Here is a 21270-nt window from a genome sequence, read left to right as displayed (position 1 = left end):
TTTGGACACTTCAGTCAACCGGCAACTACAGGGAGCTGGGTATCATTTACACATACTTAAGAATGCATATGGAAGCTCATGAGCAAACACTGAAAATGAAGTCAGCAACAATTCAGAAATCTATTATTTCAACCCTCTGCTCATTATGAATTCTAGATTCTAGAATTCTAGATGTCAGGAAAATCTCACAGATACCTGTTTCAGAGGGGGGAAAGTCAATATGTATATATTGTGAACTCTGTCATGAATGGAATAATGTAATTTCAGTAAAAATAGTCATGATATTTTTAGAGAGCAAACAATGAATAAAAGGCAATTGTATCCATAGAATTATCTTTGCAATGCTTCACTTCCATAGGATGGGCAATCTTCAAAGGTGTAGTTTAGGAAGAGGACTTTGTACAAACCAAGACCCTGAAGCTAGCAGTAAAGTTGCAGAATAACTAGTCGGTATTTGATTTTTAAATTGATAGGACCTGTGTCACTGCCTAGAAATCAAACTATTTAATCTAGATGTCAGCAGTGGGAGGTAACTATTGGCGCCACATATTAAGGTAGTTTGGTAACTTTATTTGATAGCATCACTATCTATCCCCAAAACTGCAAGATTTTGGCCTCTAGTCATAATGTGGATTTTTGAGGAATTTTTTTACTGTGCCTAGCACTTCACAAATGTTGCTAGTAATCATTACAGCAATCTTATCAGGTAGGTCAGCATTTCCAAAACTGCGGAGAAGAGGGGATGGGAATGAGGCTGAGAAGCTGTACTTTGCCTATCAGATGAGTTCGTGGCTAAGGCTCGATGATTCATAGCCACTATATAACACTCACACACATAAAAATGGTTCTTGAAAATGCAGGATTTACTGTCATTTGAGACAGGGAACATTCTTGTGAAAAGTGACCAGTCATTCTGAACTAGATTACAGCTCTCTGGTTTACACAAAGATGTAATCTGTGGAGCCTTACTCATAAGATGTTTTTCCTGTATCTCCCTTTGATGTACTGTGGTGGGAATATTGCAGAATTATCCTAAGGAATGTACAGTGGACGCTTGGGTTGCGAACGTGATCTGTGCGGGATGCACATTCGCAACCCGCAGCGGCGTTTCTGTGCACGTACTGATTGCGATTTGGCGCTTCTGTGCATGCGCAAAGCACAATTTAGCGCTTCTGCACATGCGCGACCACCGGAACCCGGAAGTAACACGTTCCGGTACTTCCGGGTTTCGGCGGGTCCGTAACCAAAAAAAAAAATGCAACCTGAAGTGTTTGTAACCCAATGTATGACTGTATTTGAAGAATCTAGTGGTATCTTCCATTGCATTTTCTATGCTATGTACTGGAAGTAATTTACTTCAAGTCTGCCAATGGCATTTATCTATTGCATGCCCTATGGAAGTGTATGTTTGTTCAGCTGCATAGACCCAGAAGACAGATACTGTATAATTCAAACAAACTATGGAAATATTGATAGGATGGGATACTATCAGCTTAACTGCAGGAGCAAAATACTTAAGAAGAGCATGCCCTAACATATCAGGCGTAAGAGGTGTGTCCTATAACGCAATGCCTCAGCACAAGTGAAAGTTAGCTAAACTCATTGCCAGTATTAAGTCTACTGAGAAAGATACAACAGTATGAACACATCAGCATGGCAACATTTATACTGCACGCTAAATCAATTTAACAACGCTGATTTTTCATGCAAGAACCACTTAGACAGCTCTCAAAGAAAGAAGAATTTAAATAGTTATAAACCCTGAAGGAGGCATGTCATGGGAGATTGCCTTGCTTTCTGATTTGTTGGTAGGGGCTGATAAAAAGGTAAATGTATATAATCAACCTCAAGCACATCAAACTATGGTAGTTATAGAGTATTCACTTCTACCCCATGGCTATGTTCCTTTATACAACAGCAGTTTGGGTTTTTAAAAATCATCTCCTGTCCAAACCAGTGGGATGCACAGTGGAAATAAACCTAACAACGAGGCTCTGAATCAATGCCACCCAGGAGAACTGGTCTCTGGCAGTCTCCATGTGGAGATGGGGGCTGGTGAGGTGGGATTGGCTAGCTAATCTTGCCCCTGTGCCAAACTGTTCTGGCCAAGCCCACAGATTTAGAAACAGTTCTATTTTATCGTACATGTTTGTGTGCATGTGAGAAAGAGATAGGAGAGAGAGAGAGAAACTGGATTAAAACTCTTACCAATTTACTATATATATATATATATATATATATGTGTGTGTGTGTGTGTGTGTGAATGAAAAACTTTTACATGTTCTGACAACCTATGCTTCTAGCTACTCTGCTCTCTGTGTGGTTCAGAAGTTTGTTCTACTTCTTCAAAACTACTCAAGCTGAACTACTGTATTTTTCCGTGTGTAAGACAAGGTCCCCCCCCAAAAAAAAACAATGTCAAAAATTAGGGGGCATCTTATACTCTGGGCCATCTCCCCCGATTTTCTTAAATCTGAGTCCCCCAAAATAGGAGGTGTCTTATACATGGGGGCCTCTTATAGGCGGAAAAATACAGTATATGTATTCTATGACACAGGGGTGTAGCATGGATAGGGTGAGGGGGGCTGTCGCCACAGGCACAGGTTTTTTGAGGGTGTATTTTACTCCTCACGTCGCCCTTGCCAGCCCTGCACCGCTTTGCAAGTCTGACCCTCATCTCCGCCTCACAAAGCAGTGTGGGGCTGGCAGGGCGTCAGGAGGACACAACAGAATTGTGCCCTTCCAATCAGCCCAATCAGACTGTTTTTAAGGTTGTATGTCTGGCCCGCTGCATCCTCCTCACATCACCCTCCATACCCCCTGATGTGCCCGCCTGCCCCAGGCACCTTGAAGACACACACTGCTGCTGCTATGACAACAAGCCGAAAGATGAAACTAGTACTAAAAACCCATTGCTGAAGGCAAGCATAGAAACCTATGTATGAGTGGGTGTGTTTTTTTAAAGCCACCTTAATATAAAAATGCAAAGTTTATATTATAGAGATTCCAACACATCTGCCTATTGTTTCGTATTTGCTATATATTTTGGTGGCGGCTTCTGTTCTTCCCTCTATTGTATATATTCTATATACAAACATTTATCTGTGTTGTATATCTGCTACACAATGGTGTTTAGCGGCATGGAGTTGGCTTGGTTTCACTTCACTTTTATGTGTTCTCTCAAGCTATTCTGCTCAAGGCACTCCAGCTTATTGCATGTAACTCCACTGATGACATTGTATAGCCATTATTATGGTTTCTGAACAGGTGGCAACAGTATGGTAGAATGCTCTCCCTACAGAAATACGAGAGACCAATCATTACTGTCATTCTGCCAGCTCTTGAAGACATACCTGTTTAAGAAAGTGTTCCATGAACTCAACTTCTGATCTTTCTGTCTTAACTGTTCAACTGTTTTAACTATCATGCTTTTTAAATGGTTGTTTTAGGGTACATGTTAATTATGGATGTTTTAATGTCCTAATGGAATTGTTATTGTATATTTTAATTATGTATGGATTTTCTAACTGGTTTTATAGTTGTAAACCATCTAGAAGCCATTTTGGCATATAAGCGGTGTATAAATGAATAAATAATATAATACTAAGTCTCTTCCAACGTAACACACAAAATGACCTATCTAGTTTCCCAATCGTTTTCCAACCTACTTTCCTATTCACAAATGGAGTTTTGCTTTGGTTTTTGCATGCAAGTCTATTCTTAACGGCAGCTGAATTGCTAAGATACATGTTTAAGCTTCAGATATATTATAATCCTAATTATTATTTGTAAAATGAATGAAGACAGCTTTGTCAATTTTGTATACATTCTGCAGTGAACATTCAAAATGCAAAAACTACCACAACTACCCAAGATTGTTGCTGGTAAATATTCAAAATTATGGAATTACAATAGTGAATACGAACAATCACTGTATGTTGACAATCCCTGATAAATGTCAATGTTCTGAAAGCTCAAATCTGTGCTGGTTAACCATCCATCCACGGCCCCAACCATTACCAGAACTGGTCAGGTGGGAAGGATGACTCCTCCTCCTTCTAGAGAGGAGAAGAAAGCTTTCAGTAGACCCTGCTTGTCCTTCCAGTAGGAAGTATCATCACTAAAAGGAATTCATAAGTAATTCTCAGGTAAATATCATTGTCAGCATTTACTTGTTAATATCCAAGAACTGAAGAAACAGAAATCTATTTTCAGGCTCAGGCATTCACAAAATTTATCAGGCATTGTCAAGCATTCACACGTGAATGCCACTGATCACTAAATTTTGAATATTGATTGTGACAGAGAAAGCACACTTCTCAAATTGGAATCAGACTATTGATCGATGGATTTTATGTCTTATGCAATAACCAGTCTTCTCAACCATTATTGATCTAAGATAAAACTTTTGCAGTAAGGCTTTCTGAAAACCACAGTCCCAGTACAGTAGCTCTGAATGCTATGAAACACTCCAGTCATTTCACCTCATCTCCATAAACACTGTGGGATCTCACCCTTCACTATACATTAGAAATAGTTTTTCAACATCTGAGGACATCTGTCAAAGGAAAACAAACAGGCCCAAGTGTGTGTCACAACCACATAAACATCAGGGTGCCTATGCAAAAAGGAATCGCTAGGGTGGTCCTTGGATAGAAAATGGCAGGCAGCCCTGACCAATAGCAAAAAGACTGTGAAATTGTAAAGTTAAGTAATGCTATGTTGTAGGCTTCTTAACATTCCCAATAAATTTAATCATACCTGCAAGATCTTCCTTTGAAGATACCAGTCGCGGAGAGCTGTTTCCTGGCTCAATTCTTAAGGATAATCTAGAAAAGAGAAATGGTGACATGTCAGGAATTAAATAGCTTAACAAAAGCAAAGGGATAAACTTTTTTATGTTATCGGTTGAAAGCAGGAAATCTAGCTTAGCCTGGACATCTCTTACATTCTTTGGATATGACGGGTGCATACTAAAGTATTAAATCCTTGCAGTGTGAAGCCCAACAGAATTTTTTACACTTGGTAAACACAGATCTTTACTGAGAAGATGTTTAAGCAGCTATTAACACTAGGTAAGGCATGAATGAAAAACAGCTCTTTTTGTTTGCTTATATAGTGGTACCTCGGGTTACATACTGTCAGGGGTTCAGGAGCAAAGGCAAGGGCAAGGGAGGAAACAGAGAGCGAGGGGGAGGAGGCAGAAGAAAAGATGAGTGATGACGACGACCCGAGATCTCCGAGTCTTTCCAGTGTATCAGAAGATTCACAGAAAGGAGCACCAGTGGCCAGGGCAAGGGGGGAGCCTAGGGGGACACCCCAGGAAGATAGAGCCAGAGGGGACTCAGAGGGGAGCAGTTGGAAATCGGGACCAGCGTCACCGCCAGAGAGCAGGGAAGAGGAAGGGCGCCAGGGATCAAGCGCGGGCAGCTCACAACAGGGGGGAGGGCACGAGTCAGGAGTGGCCACACCTCCATCGGGGAGCGAAGAAACGGTCAGACGGAAAGTGGAAGGTTGGGCGCGCGCGCCAAGTTCAAATGCACAGGAAAGTGGCGCAGTAGGCAGCCCGGAAAGGGAGCCAGGTCCTAAAGCCCGGAGCAAGGAGACAGGAGGGTCCAGGGGGTCGGCGTCAGAAGAATCCCGGAAGGAAGAGACCCCGGGGGGCAGAGGGACCCAGAGAAGAACAGTCAGGCGGAAAAGGTGGAGCAGGGCTAGGATATTAAGTTGGTGTACAAGGGGCGGAGACTCAGACGGAGCTTCGCCGATCTAACGCATAAGACGTAGAGTTGCACGCAGCAGCTTGAGAATGGAAACTGTAACTCAATAAAGACTTTTACTTAATGATCGCTGGCTAACGTGATCCTCTGTGAGCTAGGATCTGGGAGCAGCTCTGACACATACGCTTCAGGTTACATACACTTCAGGTTACAGCCCCATTAGCTAAAGTGGTGCTTCAGGTTAAGAACAGTTTCAGGTTAAGTACGGACCTCCGGAACAAATTAAGTACTTTACCCGAGGTACCACTGTACTGTAATGCGTAAGGACTGGTAACTAGTGAGCCCTGAACCAGTCTGCCTCCACTCCCCAAAAAGTGATTCCTGACAGCAAAATTTCAAACAAAGAGGCCAAAGCGATATGAAGGAAGTGGCAGCTGCTGTAATGAGAATTGCCAGGAGGCCATATCTCCACTCCTTTGTCCACTGATCCTCTGCTGTTTAGTGGCTTGCTGGTTGTTTTTTTCCAGTTGCCCTTCTTTCTTCCTACCATTCCTCTTTCCAGAACAGGACCTTCTCTTCTATATTTATTTGTCATTGCTCTTGGGAAAGTGTGAGCTACTAACTGAAGTAAACATAAAAAAGAAAAAGAAAAAAGCATCACTGTGCATCGGGGAAAACTGCATATGTATACATGAAAACAGATCTTGTTCTGGAGGGACTGAAGGTGGTATGTGGTTTGACAAACAAGAAGCTTGAGGTTTGTAGTTAGACTGATGTGTGCATTCCCGATACAAATCTCTACACACTTGATTAAAAGCCTGGTTTATAGCCCTCCAGAAGTGAGCTGCAGACCCTTCCAAGTCTCCCTATTTTCCAGGTATGTCCCTGATTTAGAGAAGCTGCCTCGGTTTCTAATTTGATCCTGGAATGTCCCACTTTTCCTTAGAATGTCTTGATTTTCATTGGAGAAATGTTAGAGGGTATAGAGTTATCTGACCCCCGAGCTGTCTGAAGGTAATCCGGTATAAGAAAGGGTTTTTTTTAATGTTTAATGTTTTATTATGTTTTCATATATGTTGGAAACTGCCCAGAGTGGCTGGGGCAGCCCAGTAAGATGTGTGGGGTATAAATAGTAAAACTATCATTATGGAATGGAATGTCCCTATTTTCATCGGAGAAATGTTGGAGGGTATGGAGCTGTAAACTGCCACTCTCATATGAAAGTTATGTTAGACATGGGGAAGCAAGAGGTGGGGTCCTGTGCAGGCAGAGAAAGATGAGAAGGGAAAGAGAAGGGAAACACAAAAGACAAAGAATGCATTGTAATAAGCCAGATCATGTTCCAGAGTTCTGGCGTCGAGTGCAACATTATCAAAACACTGCCCACCCCCAAAGTAGGAGGTATGCACACATGTCTGCAGAGAAGACATCCATGAAAATGCACTTTTCCTTACAAATAGCATTAAATAACTTTAACAGCTACAGATTCTCTCACCAGACCCTTGAACATATTCTATTAATTCTCAGTTGTCACAGTCTTCATGTATAACTCACAAACACTGCAAAGCAATAGGATATCACTGGCTAAGACTACCCCAAGTCTTTGGTGAGCTATATTCATATGTTGACAAGTGTGGATCACATTATTTGAGAGAAACAAACATTCACTCTGTAAGGCCAGACAAACATGCAACCTGTTCCACTTCCAAAATGGTGTGGACACCCCGCCCCCCGAGAGAGAGAGAGAGAGAGAGAGAGAGAGAGAGAGATAATGCACAAGGTGCCAACAGATAGATTGTCTCTGGAATACAGATTAACCTCCTGCTACCTTTAAGATGAAGTTCCCTGAAGATGTTGTTTTTTGTCTTTAGCACAAAGTTCAAGGGCATTGTTACTGCAACTGAACAAAATTTTGATTTCCCCCTTTCCCCCCACAGCATTTTGTTAAGCATGACTAATCTAGGACTCACCAATAACCTAATTTATGCAAAGAGAAGAGCTTTGCAGAGTTTTACACACAAAGAAGAGGATTATACACTTTTGAAACAGCAACTACAACCAATTCTTTATTCAAACATTGACTGCTTCTTTGTTTTTAACTGTTTTAAATTATCTTAAGTGTATATTGCCTCAAGACTACAGTTTAGGTAATAATAATAATAATAATAATAATAATAATAATAATAAACCAACTATTTTCATTTGATTCTGTTTTTGAACTATTTTAGTAATTTAATTTACCCTTTCTTTCTTTTTTTATCCCTTTCATTTCTTCATTTCTTTAGAGGATAAGAAAGAAGCTGTGGCTATCTCATACTACCTTGCATTGCTCTTATTGTGAGAGCATAAGGGGGAATTAATGAATATCACTCTTACAACACAGACATCTGCATATTCACTCCCCCTGTAAGTCCCACTGTATTTAATGGCATTTACTTTCAGGGCAAGTATGTATAGTATTGCAACTGGGTTCTTTTTGTGCTTTCTTTCTTTTTTCTTTTTGCAGGCAGGATTTACCGTATTTTTTGCTCCATAGGGCGCACCAGACCATAGGGCGCACCTAGTTTTTAGGGGGGAAAATAAAGGGGGGGATTTCTTTGCAGGCTGCTATCCGCAAGCCTTCGGAGCCCAGTGGGAACCCGCACCGACCCCTCTCGCTCTCCAGGCTTCAGCGAAAGCCTGCATTCGCTCCATAGGACGCACACACATTTCCCCTTCATTTTTGGAGGGGAAAAAGTGTGTCCTATAGAGCGAAAAATACGGTACTAGTTATACTAAGTAGAGAAATACCCAGAGGGCTATTTTGAAGGGCAACACACACACACACACACACACTTTGTTTAAGTACTATATAAATGTGATTCTAAAACATAAAACCTGCTCTGCTAAATGTTGAAGTGTGCAGTTACGGTTGTTGTCATACTCCAGAAAAGGAGTGATAACAATGCTGGAAATGTTCCATTTTCTAAGATTCAGTCCTAGTCTCTAGGCGTCTGTAAGATACCCCTGCAAACTGCAAAAAATTATAAATTTCCCAGGTGTCAAAATAAGATGGTTAGGTACCTGTCACCAGGAACAGTGGTTTTTTAAAAACACTAAGTATAATACCAGTGGTGTTATTATGACCCTTGTTTGTTTATAGGGAGTCCAACCAAGCCTTCTAAAAATTGCCAAAGTACGGACAACAGCTGGCGCACAAACTAAGCAAGTTGAGCTGCTCTATGCTGTGGAGGCAGCCTGCGCCGCCACTGACAAGGGTGATCCAAGAGCATACCCAGGCTGCAAATCTGTTCCTTCAGAGGGAATGTGACCCCATCAAGAACAAGACCATTCACAATGGTTAAAATTCCCGAGTGTAGCCTTGGTACTAGTAGTGTCTCATTTGCTTCCTATCTCCAAGAAAGAACTCTTTTTTTAATTGGCTGCAAGCTCAGCAGCAACTCAACTCAAGTCTTTCTTTCCCAGAACTTTCAATGGCTGTTCCACTTAGGTCATTGCAATAACAGTAAATGCCTTAAATGTAGTCCATGTATTAGACTGCAAGCATGTAGGAAGGGCTGTGCTGCTTTTAAATGTTTGTCCAGGAACAAGAAAACTTTAGGAGCCTTACAAACAAACCATTTCATGTACAATTCCATTTCAGGCCAGCTGGGTCTACAATTCATGAACATCAGGGGTCGGCAAAATTTTTAACTGCGGGCAGGTCCACTGACCCTCAGACCTTGTGGCAGGCCGGAGAAGCAGCAAGGGGGGGGAGAGGGAGCTGGAAGAAGAGGCGAGGGGGGCCAACCATTGTGCTTACCTTCCCAGGGGCACGATCCGTAGCACATTTCATTCTCAGCAGTTCTTCAGGCGCTGAACAAACGGCCTTGAAATGATTGTGGCTTACTTGCGAGTAAGTGCGTCTTTAGGGCTCTTAGTGTCCGTGCATCCAACAACAGGGCAGGGTGCATCTACGCGCCAAGATGTGGCATCTCCTGGTGGCGCAGGTGGAAGCAGGCGGGGAAGGGAAAGTGGACTTCTAGAGCTGGGGAGGAGCCAGAGCAGGCAGTGGGCGCTGTCTTGCCTCCTTGCAACGGGAGGAAGAGGCTGAGTGGCAGCGGCTCTGCCAATCAGACATCGCGCCTGCTTTACCTAAGTGTGGTGCGGGGACGTCTCTGCCAATCAAACGCCGCTGAGGTAAACCAGGCGCAGCGTTTGATTGGCAGAGACGATCCCGTGCCACGCTGAGGTAAACAAGGCGCGGTGATTGAGTGGCAGAGCTGCATCGCCGGGAGTCTTGGCTTCATGGCGGGTTCCATCTTCACGGCGCAGGCCGGATTTACAACCCAGGTGGGCCTGATCCGGCCCGCAGGCCTTAGTTTGCCGAGCCCTGGTAAACATTCTCAGTGGGTGGGAAGGATGCATCTAGCATCAAGAAAAACGGGGTGTTTGGGAAATTAGGGCCACCAAAACCTGCCATTGGGTAAAAATTCAATGCGAAAAATATATGACTCAATCTTGGGAGGTTGTCCTGCTCAAGTCCCATTAAAATGAAAGATGTAAAAGGGAGGCTCTCATTCAAACCAATGGTTTATGTATGAGAACTTTGTGAAGAACTGGTCCCACAATAACTACTTGAGCACAGAGCAAATCTATTACCCAAGTTTCAGTTTTATAAAAAGTTAAGACATATCAGATTAAAGGCACAAATGCAGTGGATAGTCTTGCAATGACCCTTATCTTTGGCTTTAAAATGTATAGATTTGTTATTTATAAAGTTATTATTGTAAATGAATCCCTCATTTTCATGGAAGGAAAAGCTCAAAAGACATATTTTTAAATTCCCATTTGTTGGATTTCAGCATCTGAAAAATGACGACATGCTTCTTGTAAAAAGCAAGCAATGCTGAGGAAGTTACAATAAATACAGCCCACAACACTCCGCCTCTGATGTGGTTAAAGGAATTTTTAGAGGGGAGGCTTCCCCCCACAATGTTAAGTTTTTAAACTTGATGTAATTAAATGCTCATCTTTGGGGAATTGCCCAAAACATGCATAAATAATCCAACAGCTTTCACAGCATCCTGTCCCTGGACCTTCATCCACTATGGTGGCTATACAAGTGTTCTAGTGATTGTCAATTCATTATTGTGCAGATCCTCTTTTAACCTCATATAGCTTTGGAGGCTGGCCTTTTCCATACTATTCCAGATGTTTATTTATCCAGTCTGGATGACTGTTTTCTTTATGAAAAGGTTTTATGAGTTTATTTCAGGCCTCCTGTTGGAACAGATTCTTGGCTGATCTTGGACAATTGTGCAGTTTCAGGGTGTAATCTAAGATTTAAAAAACTTACACATGAGGCATTTTTTCCTTCATCTTGGATTCACTTCACACAATTACTTGCATATTGGCCAAAGTGAAAGTCATGGCAACAGTGTAGTATAAGGCTGCCCTGCATTTGTGCTCATCTAAGTTTTCGTGTCAAAAGTAGTTTGGAGTGCAGAGCTGGAGAAGCATTTCCTGAAGAAAACCTTAATTAATTTAATGTTGTTGTTGTTGTTGCTGCTGCTGCTGCTGTTTCTGAAGTTACTTGCTGATTCTACTTCCCCTATCTGCTGCAGCATCACTGTTATTTTTCCTTGCACGGCTTGGGAGTGAAAGAAGGAAGGGATAGAAGCTTCAGATATGTTTGGGCTTTTTTGCTCAAGGGCGTGTCAAGCAGAGGTGGAGAGTATCAGGATTTTCCATCCTGTTTTTGCAGTTAGCCAGCATTAAAAGAACTGGTGGCATTGTAACACCTTGTCAGTCCTCCAACAAAGCAAAAGGATTCATGGTGGGTATTGGCTAGTCACAGAGGAGGTGGTGAGACAGCAAACCAGAACTTGGTGAGACAAACTGCAGTTTGAATGAATGTCTGTCAGCTGAATCTTGGCTTGTTCAACACCAGTTTAAACTATGGTTTAGCACTGCATCCAAAGTGACATTAATGCAAGACCTCTGGTCACTCATGCTTCCTAGAGAGAGCCTATGCCACAGATAGTTGAATCCCTAGTGATGTATTTAATTACAATCATACCTCGGGTTGAAGTAGCTTCGGGTTGAGCGTTTTCGGGTTGCGCTCCACAGCGACCTGGAAGTAACAGACAGCGTCACTTCCTGGTTTTGCTGCTCGCGCATGCGCAGACGCTCAAAATGACGTCACGCGCATGTGCGGAAGGGCGAATCATGACCGCGCAGATGCAGGTTGTGTTCACTTCAGGATGCGAACAAGGCTCCGGAACGGATCCCGTTTGCATCCAGAGGTACCACAGTATTCAATTATTTGACAGTATTCTCACTCATTTTTTTTCTTACATGAGACTGATACATGTGACACTCCACAGATTTTGTTGGAGTAGCTCAATGCTATTTTACTATGAAATCAATCAATTATTCTAAAGAGAGAGGAAGGAGGAGACAGTGAAAGAAACTCCAGATTGTTTGAATGTATGTTAGCTGGATCTTGGCATGAGTTCAAAATATGGTTTAGCAATGTATCCAAAGTTAGTTCAGAATTACTGTGGCCCACCCACCAGTCATAAAATGATGGTGTAGGGGCACAGCCAGTCAAAAAGTGGTGGAGGTGGAATTTGGACTAATCAGTTGTGGTTGTTTTCTATTGATATCTAACCCTTCTCTGGAAATTGCTTCTTTTTCTCCCCCTCAGTCCATTCATTTTGCCTCCTTCCTTCCCATTTCCTCCTTTTCTTCCCTCACACTCCACCAGTCATTTTGTCCAGCCAGTCTCTCCTTTTTCTTTCCATTACTTAACACAGTATCCTACAGCCCTGCTCTCTGACATCTGCTACACATGCGTATTGGTTGAATCAAAAGACTGTAGCAGGGATAAGGAACCTGAGGCCCAGGGGACAAATGCAGTCCTCCAAACCTCTCTACCAGTCCCCTGGGACTCTTCCTAAACCACAACCCATGCCACCCTCTTCAATGGTTCTTCTCCACACCCACTAAGTGCTTTTGACAAGTTGGATAGTGTTCTTAAACTGTGATGATGCTTATTGCTTCCTTTTTTAAATGTCAACAACTGAGTTTGTAACCTACTGTAATCATATCCTGAAAATTTGTTCCATCAGTATTTCATTCTGGTTTCAAGCCTACAAAATTATTCTCAGAGTCTTGGTCCATGACCTGATTATTCAAGAGATTTTATGGGCCAATAAATTATTATTATCCCAAACATGTATATCTTGTTTCCTAAGAGTGGGTTTTGCCACTCATTACTGGCCTGGATATCTGCCTGGTGTCCCTAAATATTGGCAACTCCACTCCACCCTATGGAACTTAAATGGAGAACATAGTTCAGTTAGTACCTCTGCAGGTGGTTTTGTTAAAAGGAAAAAGGAAAAGGGAAAAAAAGCAAGAAAAAACTTTGGAGAAACCATTTGATGTTTGATTTGGCACTACTCTTACTTGAACTTTCAGATCTGAGGAAGCAGAATTCAGTTCCCAGACGGGTGCCCTGGTGAGGAAGCATGGCACGCTACCCTCTGGCACAGAATACGTCTATCAATTGTGCTTAAAGTTCAACGACTTACAATTTGTTAAGCATTTGGCTGAGATGTATCTCTAATCATTCCAGGCAAGCAAAGAGTAAGGGGGAGTTTTATAAAAATCTGTTTGTAGGTTCAAAATCATGTTCACTGACTTATTTCCCCTTAACACTCTTTATTTTTATTCACAGTTTATGAATTTAGAAATGCAAAGAAGATACACTGAGCATCTCATTAAATTTCTACTGACAATTCAAAACAAAGAAGGCACCATATTTATTGCATAGCTCCATCCACCTACAATACAAGCACCTGTTTAAACCAAAACTGATAACATGAAACTGTATCACAAAATAGGGGAAAACTCTGTCTTTAGCAAAACATGTTAATTTCGGCAAGCTGCAAAGGCTTTTCTCAGAAGCCTAATGTAAATAGTGCAAACCTTACAGGAAATTATTTTGACAATTTCACCAGACTGAAATTCATACCAAAATTTCTGACCATACTCAGTAGCTCTAATACAGGCTTCCTCAACCTCAGCCCTCCAGATGTTCTTGGCCTACAACTCCCATGATCCCTAGCTAGCAGGACCAGTGGTCATGGATGATGGGAATTGTAGTCTCAAAAAATAACTTTTTAGCAGGCACCAAAAACAAAAAAGCACTAGGTACTTAATTTATCTCTGAGGAGCAATCAATCCACAGGGTGCATGTGACAATAGAAAAGGCATTCCTCCTGGCTGCCACAAAACAAATCTCTGCAGGCTATGGAACAACCGAGAAGGCCTTGTTTCAAGAGCTTAATGATATAAAATATAATGTAAAGAAAGAGTCTGAACATCCCTTCCCTTCTTTGTGTCTTGATGTAGAGGGTTTGTTGGCAGGAAATTAACCTCAGAATTTTTAACAGGCTAATGCTTTCAGAGCAGAAGTACCTTCTAACCAACAGTCTCTCTAGTCTTTATGGTAAGGTAGAGAACTACAAGGGTCTTTCATTATCCTATTTCTACTTGGCCTTCCCCTCTGATCTGTACGAAACCCTGCAGAAGACTTCAGTTCTCTACTTCCTGCAATGAAGTAGGTAAAGGTAAAGGGACCCCTGACCATTAGGTCCAGTCGTGGCCGAGTCTGGGGTTGCGGCGCTCATCTCACTTTATTGGCCGAGGGAGCCGGCGTACAGCTTCCGGGTCATGTGGCCAGCATGACTAAGCCGCTTTTGGCGAACCAGAGCAGCGCACGGAAATGCCGTTTACCTTCCCGCTGGAGCAGTACCTATTTATCTACTTGCACTTTGACGTGCTTTTGAACTGCTAGGTGGGCAGGAGCTGGGACTGAGCAATGGGCGCTCACCCCGTCACGCGGATTCGAACTGCCAACCTTCTGATCGGCAAGTCCTAGGCTCTGTGGTTTAACCCACAGCGCCACCCACATCCCTTTAGCAATGAAGTAGAGAAGAGAAGAAAAAAATAGAAAGTGCTGGATCCAAGGCTAGTCCTATTCAGAGTAGACTCATCTAAAGTAATGTATTCATTTTAGTCATGCCTTTTAATTCCAATGGATCTACTCTGAGAAGAACAACCCATAGCCATTAACTAAACAAACAAGTCCTTTGCTCCCATGGCTATTCTGAAACAACTATACAACATCAGAGAGCAAGCAAAGTAGGAAGAAGTAAATTGATGAGAAGGTGGAAGAGTGAAAGGTTCTAATTACTCTTCTTGTCTTATGCAGTAGCCAATTCTTAGCCATCCTGCATCTGTGACCAATTAAACAAACTAAAGGGTAATAGTTTCACATGTCTTTTGAGTGTAAGTGCTAAAAGTGGCTTCCTAGACTGCTCTGACTAATGGAACTCTAAATATAGCTAAGTGTAAATTTGCTATTTGAAAGAGAACAGTTCAGTTGTTTACAAAGTTTGCTCTTTACACAACAATAATGGCTGGAAATAGAGGCCGGCTGGTGCTTCCTAGGCACAATTAGTTTGTTTGTTTGTAAATTGCCACTATTCAAGACCACTATCATGGTGGTATACAATTAATTAAGTCATAGCTGCTTCATTGATTATTTACTTCACAAATCTGTTGTAGTTATACTACAGAGCTTCTACTCTGCCCAGATTTCATGCTTTCTCATCTCAAATGCTTTGAGACAGATACACTTGCACCCCTCTTTACTCAAGATTATGCCCATGTAATAATCAGGAAGTAGAATTTTTAGAGCAAATCATTTTGTTTTTCAACCCTTTGCTCACCAAATTACCAGGAAGATCAGCTCAATTTTATTTTAAATATCTGATGGAAGATAAAATCCCAAGGATATCATTGATGGTGGCTAAAGTTTTGTCAGTAGCTGTGAAAACATACGAACAACACAGCACCTGAATTTGGACTAAGACTAAGCAGAGATTATAATAGTTCTATATAATTGTTATTAGGTCACAGTTCTGAATCTGTCTTGCTATTAGATTCTGGTATGCTTTATGTTTTTATTTTATTTCCAGCCTATTGATTGTAATAAATTGAATGAATGGTGCACGCTGAATCACCTGAGGAATTCTGTTAGTGAAAAGCATTCATTTGCCACATAATTTTGACTTCTCCCACAATTTCTTCCCAGGCCTCTGGATTTGAAGTCCGTGCAAGAGAGCCCTCTGTACAGATGAACCATAGGAGCACTATTCCCCAAGAGAGGAGGTGCTTGCTGTGTCCCACAACTACACGGTAAACCTGGGCTAGGAGACTGACTACAGTCTAGCCTCTCCAAGAGATAGGAGTGTTGCCTTTGCTGTCCCACTTTCAGTGTCTACAGGACCAAAAGCAAAAAAGGACAGAGGAAACTGCATTATGTGGAGTCAGACCATTGGCCCATCTAGCTCAACATTGCCTACATCAGGGGTTGTCAACCTGGTCTCTACTGCCCACTAGTGGGCGTTTCAGGATTCTAGGTGGGCGGTAGGGGGTTCTATGGCACAAGCTGAATCCTCCTTCCTTTGAGCACTGGTGGGCGGTAAGGAAAATTTCACCATTAGTGGGCGGTAGGTATAAAAAGGTTGACTACCCCTGGTCTACACTGATAGACAGTGGCTTCCTAGGGCTTCCAACAGGGAGTCTCTCCCAGTCACAGCTGGAGATGTTGGAAATTGAACCTGGTACCTTTTGCATCCAAGCAGATGCTTTACCTTCTCAAAAGCTATGTTTTCCACATCGGACAAAAACAATTGATGGAAAAGAGCACAGATGCTGTTTGCTACGGCTCCTACAAGATGCTAGGATCTGTCGCTTAGATAAGCTCAAATGTGCTCTGTGGGAAGTTGAAATAAATTCACATTGCTGGGAAACCAGTCATGAAGGAGATGGTTCCCTGGGTCTTGCCAACTTGAAGTTGTCAATTAGAGGCAGAGAGGCTTGGTTGCATTTGAAACCTAAAGAAAAGAGGAATCCAATTGGGAGGCTGAGGACTGAAGAAATGGAAAGAAATGAATGTTCCAAGGTCAACACAATTTCAAGAGCTGTATTGCTTACACAGGCACTAGCTGGTAATTTGTTCTGCAGCTGTTCAGTGGATAGTCAAGGTGGAAATAGAGAAACTGAAGCTTTCCGGGCAGGGTGTTTGAGCTACATTTAGCATCTGAGTGGGGTGCTTGGTATAGCAGGGGAGACTGGACAGAGAACAGACCCCAAAAATAATGATAAACCACAGACCTTTCCTTTAAAATCATCTCAGAAATATGCCTAAAATAGGCCTGTGCAATGTATAACACAAGGGGAAACCAAAGCCCCATTTGCACAAATGTTCAGCCCTGCAAAGGGTTGCCTTCATCCCACATTATAGAACTACAAAGTAGCTGTGGAAATAGACCCCCCCCCAGGCAGTTGGAAGAAAGGAGCCCATGAGCACCTTGGCTTTGTCTATGCTCCAGAACCCTCCACATATAGGTGGAAATGCTAGACTGCAGATTTTTTTAAAAAGTATTAATATATCTATGCAACTTGGCTGGTCAATACAATTTTCTTCTACAAAAGAGATGCGTGGAATAGAAAGGCCCACTAAACGGAACAAAGAAAGCATTTCTTTCTTTTTCTCTGCAGAGATTTCAGCCAGAAGAGACAGGCTTGGAGGAAGTTTCCAGTATATTTCCTGTAACGGAGTAATATTATACAAGGATGAATCTTACATTCTGCCAAGGATAAGAAGTAGCCCCTCCTGAGTCTAACGAATGCTCCTGTTTCAATAAAAAAGGCATGAAAAGACAGAATGTCGAGAGGCCTTTTTCCCCTTATAAGGCCTGAGCCTGCTTGTGATCTCTACAGGGCTTATGCATCCTTTTGGCACAGCACCAGAAATGAGGAGAAATTCAAATAGTATGTGGATTGAGTTATCCAAGAGGAAGAGATTCTGATGAATATTTAAAGAAATTCATACCTTCAGAATCAGTACAGAGACAGAAAAGAAACCCAGTGCAGGACACAGTCTGGATGCCATTCCAAGACCACCTGCAGAGAAAAACCTGCATTGCTGAGCCAACAAACATGGTCATCTAGGGTCTGTAGTCTTCCAAAGAAATGTCTAGATTGTTCAGCCTCATTCTGAGAACTTTGTCAAACTCTGATTCCGCCCCCCCCCCTTTCCTCTTTATTTTGATTCGTGATACTCAGTCTTTCTAAGGTGTAATACATTTGGAGCTAAAAACAGCACAGCTACTTAGAAAATGGACATTCAGATCAAATGGAAGAGCAAAGGTTGGCCTGTACCAAAATGTATGTAAATACTGCTCACTGTTGCTAGAAAGGCCTCTGTGGAGATTAAAAGCTGTTTTAAGGGGAAAAAATACTTTTAAATTACTCATGTTTTGTCCCACTTCCAAGCATTATGTCATGCCCCTAAATATTTAGAGGAACCCTTTGTTTTGTTCTGTCCCACACATAATATTCAAGCTAATGGAAACCTACTGTATATATAATCTTAACATCATCGCATGAATGTGAATCGCTGTCCAAGAACTAAATTAGGCAATGCGGTTAAATTTCTGGCATCCCATCTATGAACCACAACACAGGCACGCGCACACACACACACACACACACACACACACAACCCGATTGCAATTACTCACTTTTCACTAGTGTTACAGGGAATGCTCCCTATGCCTTCAAACAAACACCACAGGAAAACACAAAGGTAACAAAAAAATTCTCTCATGTAGACCCCACTAATATGTCTGGGAGCTGGAAAGAGCACGTATTCTTGCAAACAGAGCTCCCATTTATTTGAATGGAGATTGAATGGAAGGTATTACCAGAAGCGTGTGTTCAAGTACTCATACTTTTGGAGGCTGCTTTTTTAAAAGCTTGTTTTATTTATAATGTAAACCTTTTATTTATCATTTATGCATTTGAAGTATTTATAAAACCAAGAAATGCAAACAAAACAAATCTTTGGGAAACTATGCCTAGGTACACATTAGCAGCTTAAAATGGAGTGAGGCTGTTTCCCCCAATGCATTTTAAGTTGCATTGGCACATTGTTGCACAAACCAGAGATGGAGCAGGAATATCTTTATCTGTTGTGCATCACTTGCTTTGTTTCCCCATTCCTGCAACCTTCCCAACTCCTATTTGTGAAGCCATCATCTGTCCATGCACTATCATCTAAACATGTGTAATGGCAGTCTCATATGTACACAACTCAGCTTAGTTGTGAAGTAAGTGTGGCTTATGTTAACAAATCAGATGGAAACTGGTTTGAGAGGAAACACATCAAACAGCAGTATTTCTCAAGAAACGACAAGCTAGATATAGATTCTGGTTAATGTCATGTTTACATAGATTCAAATACCAGCGGAGGGGGTGCATTAAAGCCAGAGTAAATGGTAATGCAGCCTACAGCCTACGTTCTGGATACAATGCATAGGACAGAATAGTTGAACTAAGAAAATATTAAAGAGGAGGTAAGGAGGAGAACAAAATGTATCTCTTTAATACCATGATAATAAATACATAAGAGTGTGTGTGTCTGTGAGCTCAGCGTGTGTACAATTTCCAGTGTTGTAGCACATTATTCTTGCTTGCAGATTAATTCTATATTTGCTAATGGCTATTATTAATGTATTGTAGGGAGTTTATTAACCCACTAGGGATTCCAGAGTCTTCTCATTCTTAACACTGTATGCTATTTAGTCATAAATACCTGTCAAATTCAAACTGATTTCAACATGTAAATGTTTGCAGACTATATTTTTAGAGTGTAAAACCACAAACTCCTTTCCCTAGGAACCTAGAGGCAAGAAGAGCTTATACACACATTCATACATGTACATCCTGCCACAAGTAAGCTGTACAAAATTTCACCCCATCTTTTTTTTAAAAATAGAAGTGATAAGCTGTATTGAAAACATTTTGCAGACAAAGCTTTTTCATCTGGAAGACAGCATGATACATTAAACAGAATTCTGATACAAAAACATCATTACTCCTATGCCTGTGTTCAATCTGATCCAAAAAATAAACCTGTTGATAAGATAAACAAGGTTTTCAGCAGCAAAAAGGCCAGCACTGATTTGATTTTTCTAGCTGCTGTCCAACATGATGAAATAGGGAGAGATTCTACAGCATGTTTCCTCCAGCAGAAATTTACTCCATGGTATTTTGTGCAGTCCTGGTGTGGATTCCAGAAGAAGAGAGGTGGAAGACACAGGAGTGGCAAATGCATTTTTATCTCTAAGACTGAGCTCTGGAAACACCAGTTCTGCGAGTTTTCAGAGTGGCTCATGATTGGATGGGTAAATTCTGGCTTTAGAATGTACAGGAGTGTGGTGGAGTCTCCTTCTTTGGAGGTCTTTAAGCAGAGGCTTGACAACCATATGTCAGGAGTGCTCTGATGGTGTTTCCTGCTTGGCAGGGGGTTGGACTCAATGGCCCTTGTGATCTCTTCCAACTCTATGATTCTATGATTCTATATTGGTTAGTACCTGTGATGCCACCGACATACCACTCTCCTGTGATCCATAGATAATTTTTCAGTTTTAAAAATTAAATGTGCACCGCTTTTAAAACAAGCTTGTGTACTGCTTAAAAACAAACAAACAGCCTGCCTGATGCATATGGTAGGAGGTGAGATTGTGGGATGAAATGGGCGCTCATCTGGCTTATTGGTATGTATGTCAGAATAGTTTATGAGTCACATCAGAAAGTAAAAACCTACTATAAGCAGCAGCAGCACTTGTGATAAGGAGGATTTACAGAGCCACCCTCCTAACACCAACACTGAAAAATTACAATAACAAAATTTAGGTTGATGTGTCAACCAAAAGATTTGTCTGCTGTGCCAGCTTAACTGCAGTATACTGCTCTTTCTTGATTGAATCCATTAATTTTTCCATTCACACAATATCATGGGATCTGAATATGTTTCCAGTGTTCAACCCAAACATTTTTTTAGTAGAAATTAAGAAATTAATGTTCAGACTTTGGGGCTATTGGTGATGTTATCCTGAACTACATGAAGAAGCACTAATAAATGATGAAACCCTAAGGTGTGCCCTACAATTTGTGAGATTATGTATAATATTTGCTGGGGCACATGGCCTAATCACTTCCACAAAAAAGGGAACTGCAATTAAGCTTGGCTTCCTGCGATACCTGACTCTGGGATCCTAGTTTGTTGCTTCCTAACAAGTCAGGTTCATAAACTAACAGTAAACCATAGTTTAGGCTGGCTAGTAATCCTGGGATCGTGTATTTAGACATCATAGGAAGTTACATGTATTTGTTGTTTCCTGATTTGTTTCTCTTACTTTCTCTAGGAGAGGAGCAAAGCATATCTGATTAGGCAGCATGCCCTACTATGCTACTTGTTCAACATAAACCATGATATGTCAGAAAACTTGGCTTATCCCAACATGTGACTGCAGACAGTGTCATGCCTTCCTTCTGGATTATGGAGGTACTGCTACCTTTGTGAAGTTTGTTGTCACACATCTCCAACTATCAGGCAACAGTCACAAGGCAATTCTTATATTTTTAT

The 21270-nt window shown here is 41.6% G+C and overlaps 1 protein-coding gene across 14 annotated transcripts in view; it reads right to left on the bottom strand.

Annotated features, from left to right (window-relative positions):
* RALGPS1 (Ral GEF with PH domain and SH3 binding motif 1) overlaps nt 1-21270 on the bottom strand; it is a 216892-nt gene that overhangs the window by 38395 nt on the left and 157227 nt on the right. For all 14 annotated transcript variants that reach the window (XM_083485893.1, XM_083485899.1, XM_083485891.1 and 11 more), the window contains exon 12: nt 4762-4829. In XM_083485893.1, the coding sequence (XP_083342019.1) occupies nt 4762-4829 (68 nt within the window). The remainder of the gene's footprint in view (nt 1-4761; nt 4830-21270) is intronic.

Source organism: Podarcis liolepis (genome assembly GCF_965112155.1).
Source record: "Podarcis liolepis genome assembly, chromosome: Z".
Lineage (NCBI taxonomy): Eukaryota > Metazoa > Chordata > Lepidosauria > Squamata > Lacertidae > Podarcis > Podarcis liolepis.
Note: the sequence above shows the minus strand (reverse complement) of the source record. Positions and strands in the feature narration are given on the sequence as shown.